Here is an 18,470-nt window from a genome sequence, read left to right on the forward strand (position 1 = left end):
GCAGAAAGATCACCACAGGCCAACCTAGTTTACAGATTCCAGGCCAGCCAGTGCTACAAAGAATGACCCTGTCTCAAGAACAGAAAGCAAAACAAAAGGCTGAGCAAGAAACTTACCCCTTAAGCCCTTTCCAAATGATGCTAAGAGCACTTCCTCACAAATTCTGATGACATCAGTAGCATTTGGGCCACTGAGCACCAAACATATTCTTTAATAGAGACAACTGGCTGGCAAGATGTAGTATAGCCTCAATCATGCTGTATGTTTCCTTGAAAAGAGTCTCTATAGTCTACACATCCTCAAATGATGGAAGAACTTAGGAAAGCTCAATTGTCTCCTTGCAAATCTCTTTGCAACTCTCCAGAGGCATGCCTCTTAGCTTCAGAAAGGCTGTCCAGGAGCGCACACACACACACACACATACACACACACAGTAAATGCTTAGGATTTCTCAAAAACTACACAGCTACTTTAATTTTTTTTTTTCTAGTAAGTCAGCATACAAAGTAGTGGCTTTCACTGAGCCATAGTCTGGTCCCAAACTCCCCACGCAGCTAAGGATGACCTTGTTTTAGGTACTAAAGATTGAACACAAGGCCTCACACATGTTAAGAAAGCAATCTACTACTGAACATTATATCCTCCATCTTTTTTACTGATTTTCTTTCACTTTACTAGCTTTCTTCATTGTTCCTCCCAATGCCCCTGATCCCAATGGCTGATTCCTTTCCTCCCCAGAAGTAGTTCCTGCCTTTGCTTTCATGTCACATGTATTACATTAATATCTGGGCTTAGCTTCTTTTATTTTCACTTTTCCCCCTATTTGCTGTTCTATTTTAATCTTATGAATTCTTAATGTATATTTTTCATGCCAGTCCACTCATTATGTTATGGTAGAATCCTCCAAAATGTCCCTAATGACCCTCACCCTTTGAGTGTAGGTTTAGAGTTATTAACCTGCTTCTAACAGAATACAGCAGAATCAATAGGCTATCGTGTCCAAAATTAAATCATAAAAAGACAATAGCTTTCATTTTAGGCAATTACTTTTACTCTTCTCTGAAAAGTCAGCTGTCATGCCATGAAGAGGCCCATATGAGTAAATTTGGAAGTGGTTCTTCTACGGCCTGCAATATCCATATGAGGAAACATGGGAGAAGATTGCCCCTGGGACAAGGCTTTAAAAGATTCTGTCCTTGTTAATTCCAGCCTTGTGAGATCCTAGAGCCAGAACTATGCCAGCTAAGTTGCTGACTGCTGCCTCATAGAGATTGTGACCTGTCTGCTATTTTTTATGTTTTCGAAACACAAGGGGCTACTGAATTTTAGAAGATGTTATTAACTAATAGTTTTTATTAACTTATTAACTAATAAGCTTTTATTTAGTAATAAGCTAATACTGGTGGGTTTGCAAATATCTTTACTTATATTGTACCTTGTCTTTTAGTCTCTTAATAAGGCGGTGGTTGTTTCTACAGGTGTGTATGTGTGGTGTGAGAACCTGTATATAGCACATGGATACATAGAGGCCTGAGGCTGACCTCAGGAATCTTTCTCAAGTGAACTGAGAGCACCAATATTACTCGTTTAGCTAGCCAGCTTATTCCTGAGATTCCATGCAATCTTCCATCAGGCATTTAGGTGGATGATGGGGATCTAAACTCTGGGCCTCATGCTTGCTTGTGTTTTAGTGAAGAGTTTCTATTGAGGGGCTTGAGAGATGACTCAGCAGTTAGAGCACTGGCTGCTCTTCAGAGAACCTAGGTTCAATTCCCAGCACCCACATGGTAGCTCACAACTGCCTGTATGTAACTCCAACTCCAAGGGATCTAATGTTTTCATACAAACATACATGCAGGCAAAACACTAATAAACATTAAAAAAAAAAAAAAAAAAAAGAAGAAGACGGGGGTGGTGGCACATGCCTTTAATTCCAATACTCGGGAGAAAGAGGCAGGAGACCTCTGTGAGTTCGAGGCCAGCCTGGTCTACAGAGCGAGTTCCAGAACAGCCAAGGCTACATAGAGAAACCTTGTCTTGAAAAAAATAAAAATCAAAAACAAAACACAAACAACAACAATAAAAGAGTTTCTACTGCTGTGAAGGAACACCATGACCAAGGCAACTCTTACAAAGGAAAAAATTTAATTGGTGCTGGCTTACAGTTTCAGAAGTTTAGCCCATTATTGTCATGGTGGCACACAGGCAGACATGGCTCTGGAGAAGTAGCTGAGAGTTCTACATCTTGATCCACAGGCTACAAAAGAGGCTGCAAACAAGGTCTAGTTTGAGCATATGAGACCTGGAAGACCAACTCCACAGTGACACGCTTCCTCCAACAAGGCCACCCCTCGTAATAGCACCTCTCCCTATGGGCCTAACATTGAAACACGTGAGCCTACAGGGGCTAGCTCCTATTCAAATCACCACAGAAGACAAGCCCTTTACCTCTATTTTTAATGTAGTCACATGTCAGTTCTTCTCAGGGCTGGAAACATGCCTCAACAGTAGAGTTCATACTTAAGGCTCTAAGGTTCTATCTCTGCCACCACAAACTAAAAGAATGTCCTGAGCTCATAAACATTCATGAATATTTTTGAAAATAAAATTATTATTTGACTTTGTGCACAGGTATTTTGTCTGCATAAATGTGTGTCAAGTACGTATCTGGTGCCAGAGAAGGGAATTGTATTCTCTTGAAGTTACAGAAGTTGTGAGCTGCCACGGGGTTCTTGGAATTGAACCCAAGTTCTCTGGAAGAGCAATCAAGTGTCTTTAGCTGCTAAGCTATCTCTTCAGTCCCCAAACCTGTTAATTTTGTAAAACGTTTTCTTTCAGCTTTGTGTTTTTATTTATTTAGTCTGCTAGAAGCTGATTATTAAGCACAGGAATGGGGTAGAAAGTTCTGAGATTGTTTACTTTATGTGGAAGTCAGAAGACAACTCCCATAAACTGATCCTTTTTTGCCACCTTGTGGTATCTAAAAGTGCCCTTACCTGCTGATCATCTCCTTAGAATAAGCAACTGGCCCAGCGATTCAGTATCCTTTCCCAACAGCATTTACCATGAAGCATTTTCAACCCATTGACTCCTATATAAGCATATAAAATCCATCAGCAATCTTTTCCTGCTTGCTATCTGCCATTTTGTATTCATTTTCCTTTTTTTTTTTATAAGCTTCTTAGACATTCTACAGGCTACACTTTAAAACCCATGTCCATAAGGCCCTTGCGATCCTCCTCCCTCTTTTCCCAAGGTCAGATGACTCTGAGGAGCAAGCAGCAGCAGATCTTCCTCCTCTTCTGTAACAAGTCTGTAGTCTAAATAACACTCTATGGAAGATTTATTTTAAGCAAAATTGCTCTACTCCTGATCTTCCTTATGTTTAAATATTAGCAAAGACTAAAGAAAATACCTAGGCAGTGATGGCACATGCACTCAGGAGGCAGAGGCAGGTGGATCTCTGAGTTTGAGGCCAGCCTGAGCTACACAGTGACAGCCAGGGCTGTATAGAAACCCTGTCTCAAAATCAAAACAAACCAACCAAACAAAAAAGTGACAAAGTAAATGAATCAGAGGAGAGCTCAGCATGTTCAGAACCCTAAAGTTACTGTAACAAGTTTGTCCCAGAATAAAACACAGGAAGAACAAAAGGAGACAGGACTATGATTATTAGATCAAGGAGGTTTTGGGAGTGGAGGTGAATAATTTTTCTTTAATCTGTAAGCAACAGGGTATTACTATGTTACTAAATATCTTAAGCTTTAATAGCTAAAGTTTAAAACTGACCAGAAAGTAGGTACAATGAATCAAAGACAGAAGTAAACCACAAGCAGAACAAAAATAAAAGGGTCTTAGAGAGAAATAATCAGGGCTTAAATTAGAGTGATCAAGATGAATAAAACAGAAACATCATGGCCAAAAGGTTAAGTCAAAGGATTAGAGTGCTTACTATAAAGCAAAATCAGGAACACAGACAGAACAGAGTTACTACAATGGAGTACCCAGCATTCGGTTTAGGACTGACTTGCTGACTTTGTGATGTCAGCACTCAGATAGCAAAGACCAAGAGGTAACAGAAAATGCAGTCAGATACTATAGTGCAAAGGTAGCCTGATGGTTCAAAGAACACAGTGGTTAGAAATGAAGAGACCCCAAGAAGTACCGTGTGAGTGCGTGCTTAGGAACTGCAGGTAGACAGTAACCAGAAACAGGTATCAAGCAGCAGCAGTGGCCCAGCCCAGCCTGGCATGTGCAACATCCTCAGTTCCATTTTCATGTTATTAAAAAAAGAAAAAAAAAAAAAAAAAAAAAGACAGGAGCAAAGTCAAGCAGAGGTATTTTTAGTTTGGAGCTGGGGTGACCTGGATACATATACACACGAAGGCCAACTCCAAGTAACTAGTGTCAAGGAACATCTAGAGATTTGCATGGGTATCTCACCTGTTAAATAATGAGAGGGCAGAAATATGAGACCAGAAGAGAAAATGTATTCTGTGATATTCCAGAAGACTAAATTAGGATAGCAGAACTAGAGACATGAATTTAAAAAGGCATATTTGTGTTCCACATTTGGAGGTATATTTATCAACACTACAGATATTTAACAAAGAAATTGTCTTACTACGAAATATGACTTGCTACAGATGCTATGAAAACAAAACTGAGACTCACTTAAATTCTGATCTTCCATTGGGTAGAAACTCCCAAATCTACCTCTCCTCTATGCTTTTGTGATCTTCATCTCCTACACTATTCTTTTCTCCCGCTCTTTTCTGGTTACAGGACTGAACCCAGGGCCTCACCCATGCTGGGTAAGTATTTTGCCACCTTTCCAATTCTCCTGTTTGTTTTTTAATGTATCATATTCTTGTTCTATGAAAGGACAACATCTTCAGCGCACAGTGCAACTTTGATTAGAAGGAGTTACCCGGATAACCTGTACATCTCTTGGAAACTGCCTTCTTCTGTGTATCTTTATGTAGTTAATACTGATTTCTTTTTGCTACTCTTTTGCTCTTCACCCCACTTAGCACTTCAGTCATTTTACTTTAATTATGTATGTCATAATTTCTTTTCAAAAGGCTGACAGTTTATTGAACTACTTCTTTATTTGTGCCTCTAGAATGGCCAATTCTAAACTGGCACTTGCTTGTCCATAGTTGCTTAATTACTTTATTTATTGCGTGTGTGTAGAAGGAGACGCGTGCTTCCATGGTATGTATGAGGAGGTTAGAGAACAAAATAAAGAACCAGTCCTCTTCTTCCACCAAGTTCAGGCTTGGTAGCAAGTGCCTTTACTTGCTGAGCCCATTGCACTGACCCCAGAGTTGCTTCTTTGAAGGAGAGTTTTCTTTTCTTTGACTGCTTTTAGGATTTCTCCTTATTGTTTTACTATGATCAGTCTGGGCATAGACTTGGTTTTTCTTTTTTCTTTCTTTCTTTTTTTGTTTTGTTTTTTTGAGATAAGGTTTCTCCATGTAGCCAGTCTGATGGGAGCATTTTCTCAGTTGAGCTTTCTTCTTCTCAGATGACTGTAGCTTGTGTCAAGGTGACAAAAACTAACCAGCACTCTGCTCTTAAGACAAAAGCTACTCTATCTACTAATTTTGGGGGGGTCTTGCTTTTTCCTAGAATTTGGCTGAGCAATTTTTTTTGCTGTCTTTTCAGATCTTCAAAACTTTTCCTTCTTTTTTTTCTTTCCTTTTAAAATAACATTCCTACTCAGTACTCAGGAGGAAGAACTTAAGCTATTCAGCTAAACAGTAAGTTAAGGACAGCTTAGGCTACATGAGACAGAGTCTAAAATAAAACACAGTCCACCATTACAAAAACAGAAAATCAATTTCTCCCCTGTAAATCCTATTTCAAAGATAATTTAGCTAGATGCAATTTTACTAAATTTTTGTTTTGTTTTTCAAACAGGGTTTCTCTCTGTAGCCCTAGCTGTCCTAGACTCATTTTGTAGACCTGGCTGGATTCAAACTCACAGAGATTCACCTGTCTCTGCTTCCCCAAGTGCTGGGATTATAGGCATGTACCATCATACCTGGTTGCAGAATGCAATTTTAAAAGCTAGTAATATCTATTAATGCCAACTCTACTATTAATTATGGGAAAGATGAGTCTGTAAGAAAACATGTAGAAAACGTACAGGAAACTATGATAAATGAGAGCTTCATGTACCCATACAAAAAGTCACTTTGGTTATTAACAGTTATAACTTCACATTCATTTACATGTAAAATGTTTCAGTCACATCAATTCTGAAATTTTCTAAAGTGGAAAGAACTCTTTTGTTTGTGTTCATAGGCCAAATTCAAGTGTTATTCCTTAGGCATCATTCACTTTTTTTTTTCTCCCTCTGAGACAGAGTTGCTCACTGTTCCAGAGATTGCCTAGTGGCTAGCTGTCTGGTGAGTCTCAAAGATCCACCTTTGTCTGCCTCCTCAGTGTTGGGATTGAATGCAAACAACCACACCTGGCTTTTACAAAAAGACTTATTTTTAAATATGTATGTATGTCTGGGTGTGTATGCACCTGAGTGATGGTACCCTTGGAAGCCAGAAGAGGGTGGCAAATCCCCTGGTGCTAGAGTTAGAGGTGGTTGTAAGCTGCTTGGACACAATTGCTGGTAGAGTGAACCTGGATCCTCTGAAAGATTGTGTGCTTAAATTGAGTTCTGGGGAACCAAACTCAGGTCCTCACCTAAGATATTCTACCAACCCAAGAACCTTTTTGTTTTGAGACAGGGAACTGTTGGATAACTCAGGATGGGTATGAAACTTACTTTGTATATAGCATAGGTTGGTATGAAATTTAAAATCCTCCTGTCTAATTCTTCTCCTGTTGCTAAGATTACAGGCATGTGTCACACACCAGCAGAGAATGGCAAAAAACAATTTAAAAAAAAAAAATCTGAACCCCTTACATCAGCAAGTTTTCAGCCTTAAAGGAGCAGAAAACTCTAACCGTTACAGAACTTAACCTCTACAGCCAAACAGTTTAAAACCTAAAAAAATGCAATTGCAATGAAATAAAATGGTCTACCAAAGCTCTGATCGAACAGCTACTCACTACATGAGACAGTTTAATCTGAAAATTAAATAGATCTGGTACCTCAGTGCTGCCAGGCATACTGAATGAACAACAGCTTACCACTAGACAACAAAAAACATTTTCAACATCATGGAAAGTCTCACTCTGATTGACAGATGCTAGTCTAGAGGAAGCTGATGATATCAAGAAAACCTTGCAATATGGTGGGTAAAATGATACAAGATGCTATCAAAGCACAAAGCAAAAGCACCTAATTGGTCCTTAGAAAGAAATCAAGGATAGTTCCTGCAATATATGGTAGGTCAGTGAAGCGTGGGTGGTTTGGAGGAAAGCAAGAGGGGGGTTATATTTCAGGCAATAAGGAAAGTGTAAACAAAACCAAGTAAAATTTGAAGTGTTAAAAAAGTACAGAGTAGAAACCGCTTCACTAACACAACATAAAAGTCAAGCTGCAATGATAAGGATGCCATCCTACATTTAAAAAAAAAAAAAATCCACAGGATTTCTTTTTCTTTTCTTTTTCTCTATGTAGTCCTGCCTGTCCTGGAACTCACTTCATAGACCAGGCTAGCCTTAAACTCAAAGAAATCTACCTGCATCTACCCCCAAGAATGCTGGTATTTAAGGTGTGCACTATCACACCCAGCACAGGATTTTTCTTAAAAAGAAAAATCAGTCACTAAGTCTCTCAAGACTTAGCTCAAATCCAGAGCAGAAGGGTTATAGATACTTCAGGCAGTAATAATGCATGTTCTAGCTCCCAATAATTAAGAGTCAAAATGACAGTGACTCACACCAAGTGTTTAAACTGCCTTGTCAAGTTACATTTAACTGTATAGACACCAAAAGGTGGGAAACCAAGAGTGCTGTCCCAGCTTCTCACAAGTTAACACTGTCCACCAGTTTTACTACTTGTCCCCAACCCCCTCTCTCCTGTATGGTGCTGAACTTTAACACACATACACACTCTTCTCTCCTGGAACATCACAATCCCACTCTGGGATGAAACTTTTCACTACACTGTAGAGCAAACAGCCTGAAACAAAACAGACCCTGAGCCACAACATCCACTGCACAGTAGCACTTACTATCAATGCTCTGTGGTGTTATTCTACCATAGCGTATCTAATGTTTCATTTCTACTATTTTACGCCTTTATGATTCTCACCATCAAAAAATTTTTTTTTGCTTGAGATTAATATGAGAACACATGCTACAATTCCAATACCAAGGATGATAAGGAAGGAGACTATGAGTCTGAGGTCAACTTGAACTATATAACAATTCTCTCTCTCTCAAAAACCTTTCAAAATTAAATTAGTCTGGACACACTCCTTTAATCCCAGTGCTCAGGAAGCAGAGGGAGGCAGATCTCTTTGAATTTGAGGCCAGACTGATCCACAGAGTAAGTGCCAGGATGGACAAAGCAAAACAAAACAAAACAAAAACAATTAATTACAATTTAAAATATAATTTCTTGATTCTATTTTCCTCACTTCTTATGATCCACTTCTTGATCTCTTAATCTATTTTGTGATATGTATATGTGTGTATATCTATCTATCTATCTATCTATCTATCTATCTATCTATCTATCCCTGAGACTGAAGAATTTATAAGGTAAAAAGGTTTATTTGACTTACAATTGTGAAAGATGGAGGGTTCAAACAGCATAGTAGCAAAGTACTGGTATGGCCCTCTGAGTATGTCACCACTGCTGTAATACCCAAAAGGTGTAAGGACTCAAGCACAATAATGTCCATTTCTTAGTTTTCTAACAGTAGTAGGTAGTTCAACAGGTTATCAGAATGGTCTATATTTCCACATTCATTCAGGAACTTAGGCTGATTGACAATTTATCATTTATAACATGTCTTGGAATAAAAGTATAATAACTATCATAGCTAATCATTTCAGCTCCAGCAGGGTAGGGGGAAGCACGATACAGAATAAAGGATATTTAGTTTTGGTTTGGTTTGGTTTTGGTTTTCCAAGACAGTTTCTCTGTGTAGCCTTGGCTGTTGTGGACTTACTTTGTAGACGAGGCTGCCCTCGAACTCAAGAAATCTGCCTGCCTCTGCCTCCCAAGTGCTGGGATTAAAGGTATGCACCAACAATGCCCAGCTAGAATAGAGGATATTTATAAGTGCCAGATATAGAATTGGTACACATCATTTGTGTCCATATTCTACTAGCTAGAACTCAATTCTTTGATCATACCAACCTAACTACAAAGTAGAAATGCTACCTTGCTGTGTATGAGAAGGAAAATAAAATATGGCTATCAGAAACAGTGCTTTCAGCCAGGCTTGGTGGTGCATACCTGTAATCCCAGCATTGGCAGAGGCAGGCGGAGTCTCGGAAGCCAGACTGGTCTACAAAGCCAGTCCAGGACAGCCAAGTCTCACAGAGAAACCCTGTCTCGAAAACAAGCAAGCAAGCAAGCAAACAAACAAAAGTGTTTGCCCCAGGGCCTCATTTCAACCTCTAGAGTTACAAATCCAATTACTTGGGGATGGAGATACAGCTCAGACCCAGGTTCAATTCCCAGCACCTACATGGCAGCTCAGAACTGTCTGTAACGCCAAGATTTGACACCCACAAACATACATGCAGGCAACACCAGTGCACATTAGATACATGATAGATAAATAGATAGATAGATAGATAGATAGATAGATAGATAGATAGATACATACATACATACATACATACATACATACATACATACATACATACATACGTAGAACCAAATCTGATTACTTATTCAAAATCTTAGCATTTGCCATCTGCCTCTAACAGCATCCCCTACAATGAATTCCTGACCTGGGTTTTCTCCTTCCTTTTGACATCTTTTTCTTCAGTACTTCACATCCAGTGAACAAATCCAAGGATTTAGAATGTGGCTCAGTACTTCTAGAATGTACAAAGCCTTGAGTTAAATCACCAGCCCTGTTTCTGGGGGCAGGGTAAAAAGCATCAGATTTGATCTACTTTCAAGCCATCCATCTGAGCCCTTCTCTGCTCTCCTGCTACTATTCTGTCCTCCATGGTTCTCTTGCTTCTACCTTGTCCCTTAAAGTCTATTCTCTACACTGTAACCAAAGTGTTCCTATTAAGATGTGTGGGCTGGGGAGATAACTCAGTTGATAAAGTACTTGCCATGCAAGCATGAAAACCTAAGTTCAGATTTCCAACACCTATGTAAAAGGCATGATGGCATGCTCCCAATAATAAACAGACAGGAGGATTCCTGAAGCTTGCTGGCTAGACAGTATAGCCAAATGAGTAAGTTCCAGGTTCACTAAGACATCTTAGCTCAAAAAAAAAAAAAGAGAACAGAAATTAGGGAAGACAGCTGAAATCAACCTTTGGCTCCCACATATAGACATGAGCATATGCACACACATGTGCATACACACATGAAAAGTAAACATAAATCTATGAGATCAGGGCTGTGGCTACTGAAATCCTAAATAGGGCTTTTCCTTTCAATTGTTAAACTCCATGCCTCAAGCCCTCTGGAATTTCAGCTCCTACAGGCTTTCAATTCTTTTGAGTTACTCCAGCAACTCTGGCCTCTTGCTACGTACGCGGTGCATTCCTCACACAAATTCGTTAGTTCTACAATGAATGCATTCTCATTCTACATTCTCCTGACCTCTTGAAGTTTTTGTTCAAATGCCACCTTCTAAAACTGAGGTCTACCTTGTTCTGTTTTAGGTTTTAGCCTCTCTCTCCCAGGCCTACTCTGCTTTCCTTGAAATTGTCCACAGCATTTATTACCTTCAAACATACTATATATAATGTTCTTTTTGAAGCCAGGCCTGACAGTGCATTTTAGCCCCCGCACTCAAGAGGCTGAGGCAGGACTATCTTAAGTTCAAGGACAGCTTGTGTTACAAAGCACAAGTCCTAAGACAGTTGTAATTACATAGTGAGACTCTATCTAAAACAATTTAAAAAGAAAGCCTGAAGAGTTAGCTCAGTGGGTAAGAGTTTCTGTTGCTCTTGCGGAGACACAGGTTTGATTCCAAGCAACAACACAATGGCTCAGAACCAACCTTAACTCTGGTCCCAGGGGATCGAACACATGGTACACATACATACATTCAGGCAAAACACTCATACATGTAAATCTAAAAATTTTTTTCAAGAAATAATTTCTTAATTTCTTTTGTTTTTTGGATGGGTTTTTGTTTTGTTTTATTTTGTTTTTGACACAGGTCTCAGGTAGTACCAGCTGGCCTCAAACTGCCTCAAGCTGTCACTGACAGACTTGAATAAGGAGCTTCTCTTACCCCACCTCCTGGTGGCTGGTCACAGGTGTGCTACCTAACAGGCAGCCTACAAATTTTCTTTTTGTCTACTTATGGTTTATTTGTTCCTCCACAAATCCCATTATGTACCTCTCTGGCAGAAAGTAGACTACAAAAAGAGTAGATTTTTGTTTTGAAATATATTCCCAAACTTATAAATTACTATTTATAAGTATTTACTGAATATATGGATAACTATTGTTCTATGAAAAAAACCTCAGTGCAAAAACCAGCAATGTAGTTTTAGGTGCCAGTAAAGCTAATAGTGCGCACAGATTTAAAAAAACTTGAGTAGGGGCAGGAGAGATGGCTCTGCAGTTAAGAGCACTGACTGCACTTCTAGAGGACGAAGGTTCAATTCCCAGCACCCACATGACAGCTCATGCCTGTCTGTAATTCCAGTTCCAGGCCTTCTGACACCCTCACACAGAAACTCACACCAGCAAACCACCAATGAACAATAAATAAAAAATAAATTATAAAAAAAGTGCCTAAGCAAAGTCATGTTTATCACTTCCCCACAAAAACATAATAGCCCTTGTACTATCACATTAATCCTCTTATCTTTGAACTGTTTATCCAATAAGTCAATATATTGCCACTTAATGTTTCTGCAAAGGTAGTTTCAAGACGACATTAACAAAATATAGTCAACATGCAGTTTTAAGTCAATCATAAGGACTCTCAAAATTTCGTAACTAGAGCCTATGTTAAGTCTGTCACTGGATTTCTTTTAAAACAGACATACAACTACAATTTCTAGAAGAAGTCTTACATGTATTTACCTTTTGTCTTGCAAATCAGCAGAAAAAAATAATAGTACTATAATTTTGTGATAGCTTTTACATATTCATTATCTCACTTTATTCTCATACCAGTCCTGTAAGCCACATAACACCTTTGGGTTAACAAAAGTTCAGTGCACAGCATACGGAGGGATGGGGAAGATCATGAGATGCCAGCAGAAAGCTTGCAGTGAATAAATTATGTATTAATATAAAGAAACTTATTTGCAATTGTGTAACTTTCTGCTAATATGAGAAGCCATGTGTAGGAAGAATCTATGGATGAAATACAGGCAACCATGTAAAAACTAAGAGAAATGGATACTCCCAATAGCTTTAGAACACCCATATAAGGACTACTGGTTTCTCTGAACTGTAATCTAGTCCCTATCTGATGCTCTCTGGAAGTAGATTATTATGATGGGGGAATGAGGCTGTGGTACAGCTCACTGCAAACTGTGCCCTTATAACGTGCAAAAAGCAAAACCAATTAATTTAGCTATTTAAAAGTAATTAAAACAGTAATTGTGTTTTGTTTTTCAATCTTGAGACAGGGTCACTCTTACATAGCTCCTGGAACTTGGCTGTGTAGAGCAAGATGGCCTCGAACTCAGAGATCTGCCTGCCTCTATCTCATGAGGGTTGAGATTGAAGGTATGTACCACCATACCCAGCAAAATAGTACTTTTAACACACACACACACACACACACACACACACACAAACAACAAAAAAAAACCCCACCAGAACAGAACAATTACAAAGACAACTATTTTGCATTCATAGAAAATATGATATTTTTAAATGGGTATTAAATTCCTTATACATCATCAGAAAGCTGTACTACCAAGAACTCCTTAAAGTAATCCTGGGGCTAGGGCAACAGTAAAATTCTTGAGTTTGGATTCCCAGCACCTGCCAATGCTGGAAGGCGAGACAATAGAATCCCAAGGGCTCACTGTTGAACCAATATAGCTCTGCAGTTATTGGAAAACCATCATACTATGGTACATCTTCTCCAAAAGTACTGTCAATAACTATAGCTGCATAGTAAGAACAAAAATGAGGTTTTATTTGATCTTACTGAGCTTCCAGAAGAAATAAAGCTAAATGAGTTCAGAACAATTTCAATTTTTACATTCTGAATAATGGCATTCTCGGGGCCCAGGAAGGAATGTAAAATTATAGGGCATCAATTTCTTTATACTAGATAGTTGATAGTCTTGATATTGGAAGTAACAATAATAATAAGATGGTTACTTATTATTTTTTTTAAAGATCAAGAGAAAGCCTGCCAGTGGTGGTACATGCCTTTAATCCCAGCACTTGGGAGACAGAGGCCAGCCAGGTCTACAGAGTGAGTTCCAGGAGAGCCAGGACTACACAGAGAAACCATGTCTCAAAAAAACAAAACAAAACAAAAATAAAGATCAAGAGAAAACATAGAATGCAAGCTAATAGTAGAGGGAAAGAAAAAAAATAACTGCTTAAAGTTTGTTATAAACTGTTAAATTGTTCCTGACTTAATGGCTCATAAGTATGATAGTAAATTATGTTAATAAAGACTGAAAATTTTTTTAAAAACCACCTTCTAGAATATGTCAATGCATTAATGAAATATTTAAAGAAGGAATGTGTGAACCAATGAGAATGCATGTCTTGTTATACTAACATGAAGTTATCTCTGGCACTATGATAAAGAAAGCACAGCATGACCTCAAAAACTAGAAAAGCTCCCAAACAGGCCTACTTGTTTTGATTTCAGAAGTTCTATAATTATTTATAATTGGGGCATTACAGAAGAATCAACATAGGTGAACCAGGCAAGGGGAAAAGAAGAAAGAGCTGTAAACAGTTGAACTTCTCAGGAAGACAAAATCTAGTAGGAGCTGCTGACAAAGAGGCTTATCTTAACAGGAATTTAACATAGGAATCCAGGAACGGGAGCAAACAATATTTTTTAAATGAAGGAGATTATGACAAGCCGTTCACTAATTATTCACTTAAATTAAGTTGTCAATGAAACAAAATACACTTCTCAGCTCTGTAGGAGAAAGCAATTTTATGGCTGGAGATGAAGGGGGAAAGAATAATAAGCAGTTGCCCTATTGTGTGACTTGGTAGGTAACAAGTCTTAGAAAACACCAAAGCACAGTAAGACAATACTTTCTTCCTTGTCACTCACAGAACATGGCTTTCCAGCGGCTATCAAACCTGTTAGTCCCAATCAGTAAAATGGAAGAAAGAAAAACAAAAAAAGTCTGATTGCTCTAGTGTGTTGTACTACTGTAATTTTTCTGGCCTCCAAACACAATTAAATCAAATCTGCAATTACATTTAAGACATTCCATACAGCAAACATCTAGTCCAACATTCCTTTTAGTTGACTTACAATAGATTGCAGCATAAAGCAACTGATACAAGATAATTTGTTTTTTTAAATAAAAGGATGAATGAATGCCTAAAGGAAGATGTTAAGTCAGGAAAAAGAAAGGGGTTATGAAAGGTAGGAACATAGATATACTGAAGACAAACAGCTACTTTGTAGCTTCCCTCTCCAAAGGAAATCTTTGCATATATCCAAACAAGTATTAATAGCAAAAGCTAAAACTTTCTGCACATGCGCTGTCCTACCTTAGTGAGAATACCATTTTTCACAGGTATGATGCAACCTTACCCAGCAGGGTTCACAAAGATGTATTTTAATACAGTGGGCCTCATTATAAAGTAGATCCCATCCTAGGATATTCCCCAGCCAATGCATTATTATAATTATTTAGTTTATCCAAGACTGGCTAGGAGTTCTTGAAAACAGAAACTACAATTCTAATTTCATTACAGTTTCAAGAAACTCTCTTCTCTAGAAACACAGCATGAAAGGAAGAGATAGTAAATATCACACTTTGGTATCACACATTTTAAATAATAAATGCATTTATTATTAACCATCTGGTAATATTATAGCATGTACCATGTCATACCATATGGTCACAGGAAGAAAGTATCACTAAGGAAATATAAATGGTCAGAATTAAATGCTTAGTAGCAAAATTATAATACACTTAATAAACATTTAGTAAATTCTTATCATTTATCAGAATATTTTATTTTGGGAATATAAAAAGTAATACAAAAACAGGCCATGAAATATGTTTATTCTCCAAGACACTTTTACATACCACTATCTGCATTCTATGTTGAAGATGATTAATGACAGCATTTTTTAAAAAATAGTAATAACCTAATGTCCAAATAAGTTATCAGTTAAATCATACTTTATCTAGGGATACACAAGTTTACTGTACTACTGTTTCAAAGTTGCAAATCTCTATACAAAATGTATTACACAAGCATAAAAAAAAGGCTAGTTATAAAACATGCAAATGCTTACAATTATACATTGTGGACACTTTTGTCCTCTTCTAATTTCTCAATAATGGACATGCTTTCACTTGGTAATTAGTTTTGGTGCAGCTGAACTTTCTCTCTGACAAATCTCCTTTAAACTCAGGTAAGATAAAAATTTAGAATCAAATGTCATTACACACACAGAGAACTTTTCATATTTCCATGTACTTAATAATTAAAGATAGTCCTTTAAATTCTTAAGAAGACAGTTCAACTAAAAGGCCACAGTACACTTGAGTTTTCTCTGAATTAACGTCAACTTTGCATTTAAGAGTACTTCTTGCTAGGAAGAGGGGCACTCCCAGCACTTAGGGGGTAGTGCAGGAGGACCTGGAGTGCTACTGCAGCCTCAGCAGCATACTGAGTTCCTGACAAGCCCGGGCTGCACGACACTACTTCCTGACAGAACTCACTGTTATGTGTAATATTTGTATCTATAGTCAACAGAGGTGCACTTTTCATCATAATCTCCCCCAATCCAATGTATTTATCATCTTTTATAGAAGAGGACAACTATTCATCACCAAACATTAAACCCTGGGAGAGGGGCAATGGGAAACATCTGTCGTTTAACTAAATAAAGAATACAGTTTCAGGATATAGGAACATGCCTTCACTTATTGGCGGTTTAATTTGACTTCATATAACATAGAGGTCCTCAAGCACTGGTACATCGGAAGTGCCCAGAAAGTGCCAAACATAAAAGTTTTAGCCCTAATACTCACAACTTCAGAAAGAAGTGGGGGAGGTGGAGCAAGGTAAGAAGTCCAAGTGCTCTAGCTCCCTCAAGTAACAAACTCTTCCATACAGAAATGCAAACTATTCTAATAACTCTGAAACAAAGTTCTCAAATTAGTGTCATATCAGAGAATTATCGTTGTTTCACTCCTACCCATTAATCTGCCTATACCTCTATCACAGTCCTCACACAGCTACACAATTCAAGAAGACCTACATCCCGGCAGAGTAAAGTGAAGCCGAGGGACACCTGTGCCTAATAAGACAAAGGCATATCCGATTCCTGGAGAAAGAGACAGCAGGTGTGACCCCTAGCATTTCTCCATTAAAAACAATGTATCCTAAAAATAAATTTCCATGTCAACGGAACAAAGTTGTTTATAAAGAAGAAGGAATGTGGAGGTGTGGAAGACAAGAGGAAGCTTCAGTAAGTTAAGTACCAAAAGCCAGGAAACAAGACAGAATGAATGGTAACTAGGGATAAGGGAAACAGTCTGAACTAGGAAATGGATGAAGGGAAGAGGCTTTACCCCTGAAATCGAAGAAGCTGGGGGAAATAAAGAAACGCAAATGGAAACTAACCTAAGCATACATTCAAACTGGAAGTTGGAATTATTTCAAAGTAAATAGGGGGGAAATGTGAGAAATTTAGACTCCCAAAACACATTTTGGGCAGAGAAGGCACCAAAGGGTGGAAAACAAACATTGTGAACAGATTGCTAATGATATATCAAGAGTAGCGGATGAATTTCCCAAGTAAATATAATGAAGCAGGAAGAAGAATATTGCAGAGATAAGAAAGGAGGTAGTATGAGAATTAGGAAACTTAAGTAGCAGGTTTATCTGTAAGCAAAATCAACAAAATTAAGTCACACTAATCAAGTGTTTGTAAAACACGGTATTGTTTACGTGATACAATGCCCAAATAGTAAATATGTTACGTTTTACATACAGAAAAAAAAAAGAATAAATTAATCTGACAACGTAATAAGTCGAATGATGCAAAGACAGGCTTAAGAGGAGCAAGTACTAAAGGCAGGTAAACACGAAAGAGGAAAAAAATGGGACGAAAAACAAATCAGTTATACCCACTAAAAACAAAAAACCACGAAGGATATCAATAAAGAGCCGTGAATACTGACCCACATCACCAGCAGGGCAAGGAAGGAAAGAGCCAAGTGAAACCTGATGGAATCTTGACAACCCTGGGGTTCAGGGAGCGAGTACCTCCCAAAGTGTCCAAAAGGATTTGTGAAGATAACAATATTACGGTGTGAGGGAGCAGTGGAATGGAGGGGGCCTCGAGAGGACTGGGGCAAGAGAAACGCAAAAATGCTCTTCAGTGGCAGCTAAGGTTAGCAGCAAGTAGGTACAAGTGGGAAATGAACCGGGTGGTGGATGAGGGTGGGAGAGAGGGTACGGGTCAGCATGGGAGCACTCACAAACATTATTATTTGGGGATCAGAGACCAGGATGGGAAAAGCTTCGGGAGCAGTAAAATCGGGGGCTGAAAAAGTAAAGGCTACCCCAAAATCATCCCCTAGGCAAAACCGGCCAAAAGAACAAACAAGTAGAAAAGTGGGAAGGGGACACGAGCCTGCCAAAGGAAGATAGCGAGGAAGAGTAGAGAGAGATGCGCTCCGTCATCCCCACGGCCAGGGAGCGAGCACACACGGCAGCTCCTTGGGCTAGGGGATCCAGGGGTCCTGCCCGGCTCCATCCTCGACGCCGTCCCTGCCGGCTGGCAAGAATGAAAACATCTCAGGGATGCAGGGCTGGAAACCTCGGCCAGGCGTGACCTTCTCGCCAACCCAGAGTTTCGCCCCCTACGGAAAGGCTCCCCCTCTGCCCCGCTGCCCCAACCCCAACTGGGCGGGGGCCGGGGAACCCCTCTGGGCCAGCGAGTGTGTTTACGTAGCGAGGAGCAGAGAGACGAAGGGGGACGCCGGGTCGATACCCACCTCCCCGCCGGCCGCCAGGCAGAGCCGGGGCTCCCGCTCGGTCCCTCGCATGAACACCGGCCCGCGGAGCCCCCGACGCGCAGGCACTCGGTGGGGGAGGATGGGGCCGCCACTCACCTCTTCAGGAATGGCCGGGTCCGCAACCGAAGAGGCCGCGGCGCCAGCGCCGGCCTCGGGCTCCATGTCTCCATTGAACAGAG

General features: G+C 39.3%; 1 protein-coding gene across 2 annotated transcripts in view; it reads right to left on the reverse strand.

Annotated features, from left to right (window-relative positions):
- The window catches only part of Braf (B-Raf proto-oncogene, serine/threonine kinase), a 133,166-nt gene extending 114,702 nt beyond the window's left edge, over nt 1–18,464 (reverse strand). For both annotated transcript variants that reach the window (XM_055602028.1, XM_055602029.1), the window contains exon 1: nt 18,388–18,464. In XM_055602028.1, coding sequence (XP_055458003.1) covers nt 18,388–18,453 — 66 coding nt within the window. In that variant the 5' untranslated portion in view covers nt 18,454–18,464. The remainder of the gene's footprint in view (nt 1–18,387) is intronic.
- Nucleotides 18,465–18,470: the final 6 nt, after the last annotated feature.

Source organism: Psammomys obesus, unplaced genomic scaffold, assembly GCF_907164565.1.
Source record: "Psammomys obesus unplaced genomic scaffold, mPsaObe1.curated_primary_1811, whole genome shotgun sequence".
Classification (NCBI taxonomy): Eukaryota; Metazoa; Chordata; class Mammalia; order Rodentia; family Muridae; genus Psammomys; species Psammomys obesus.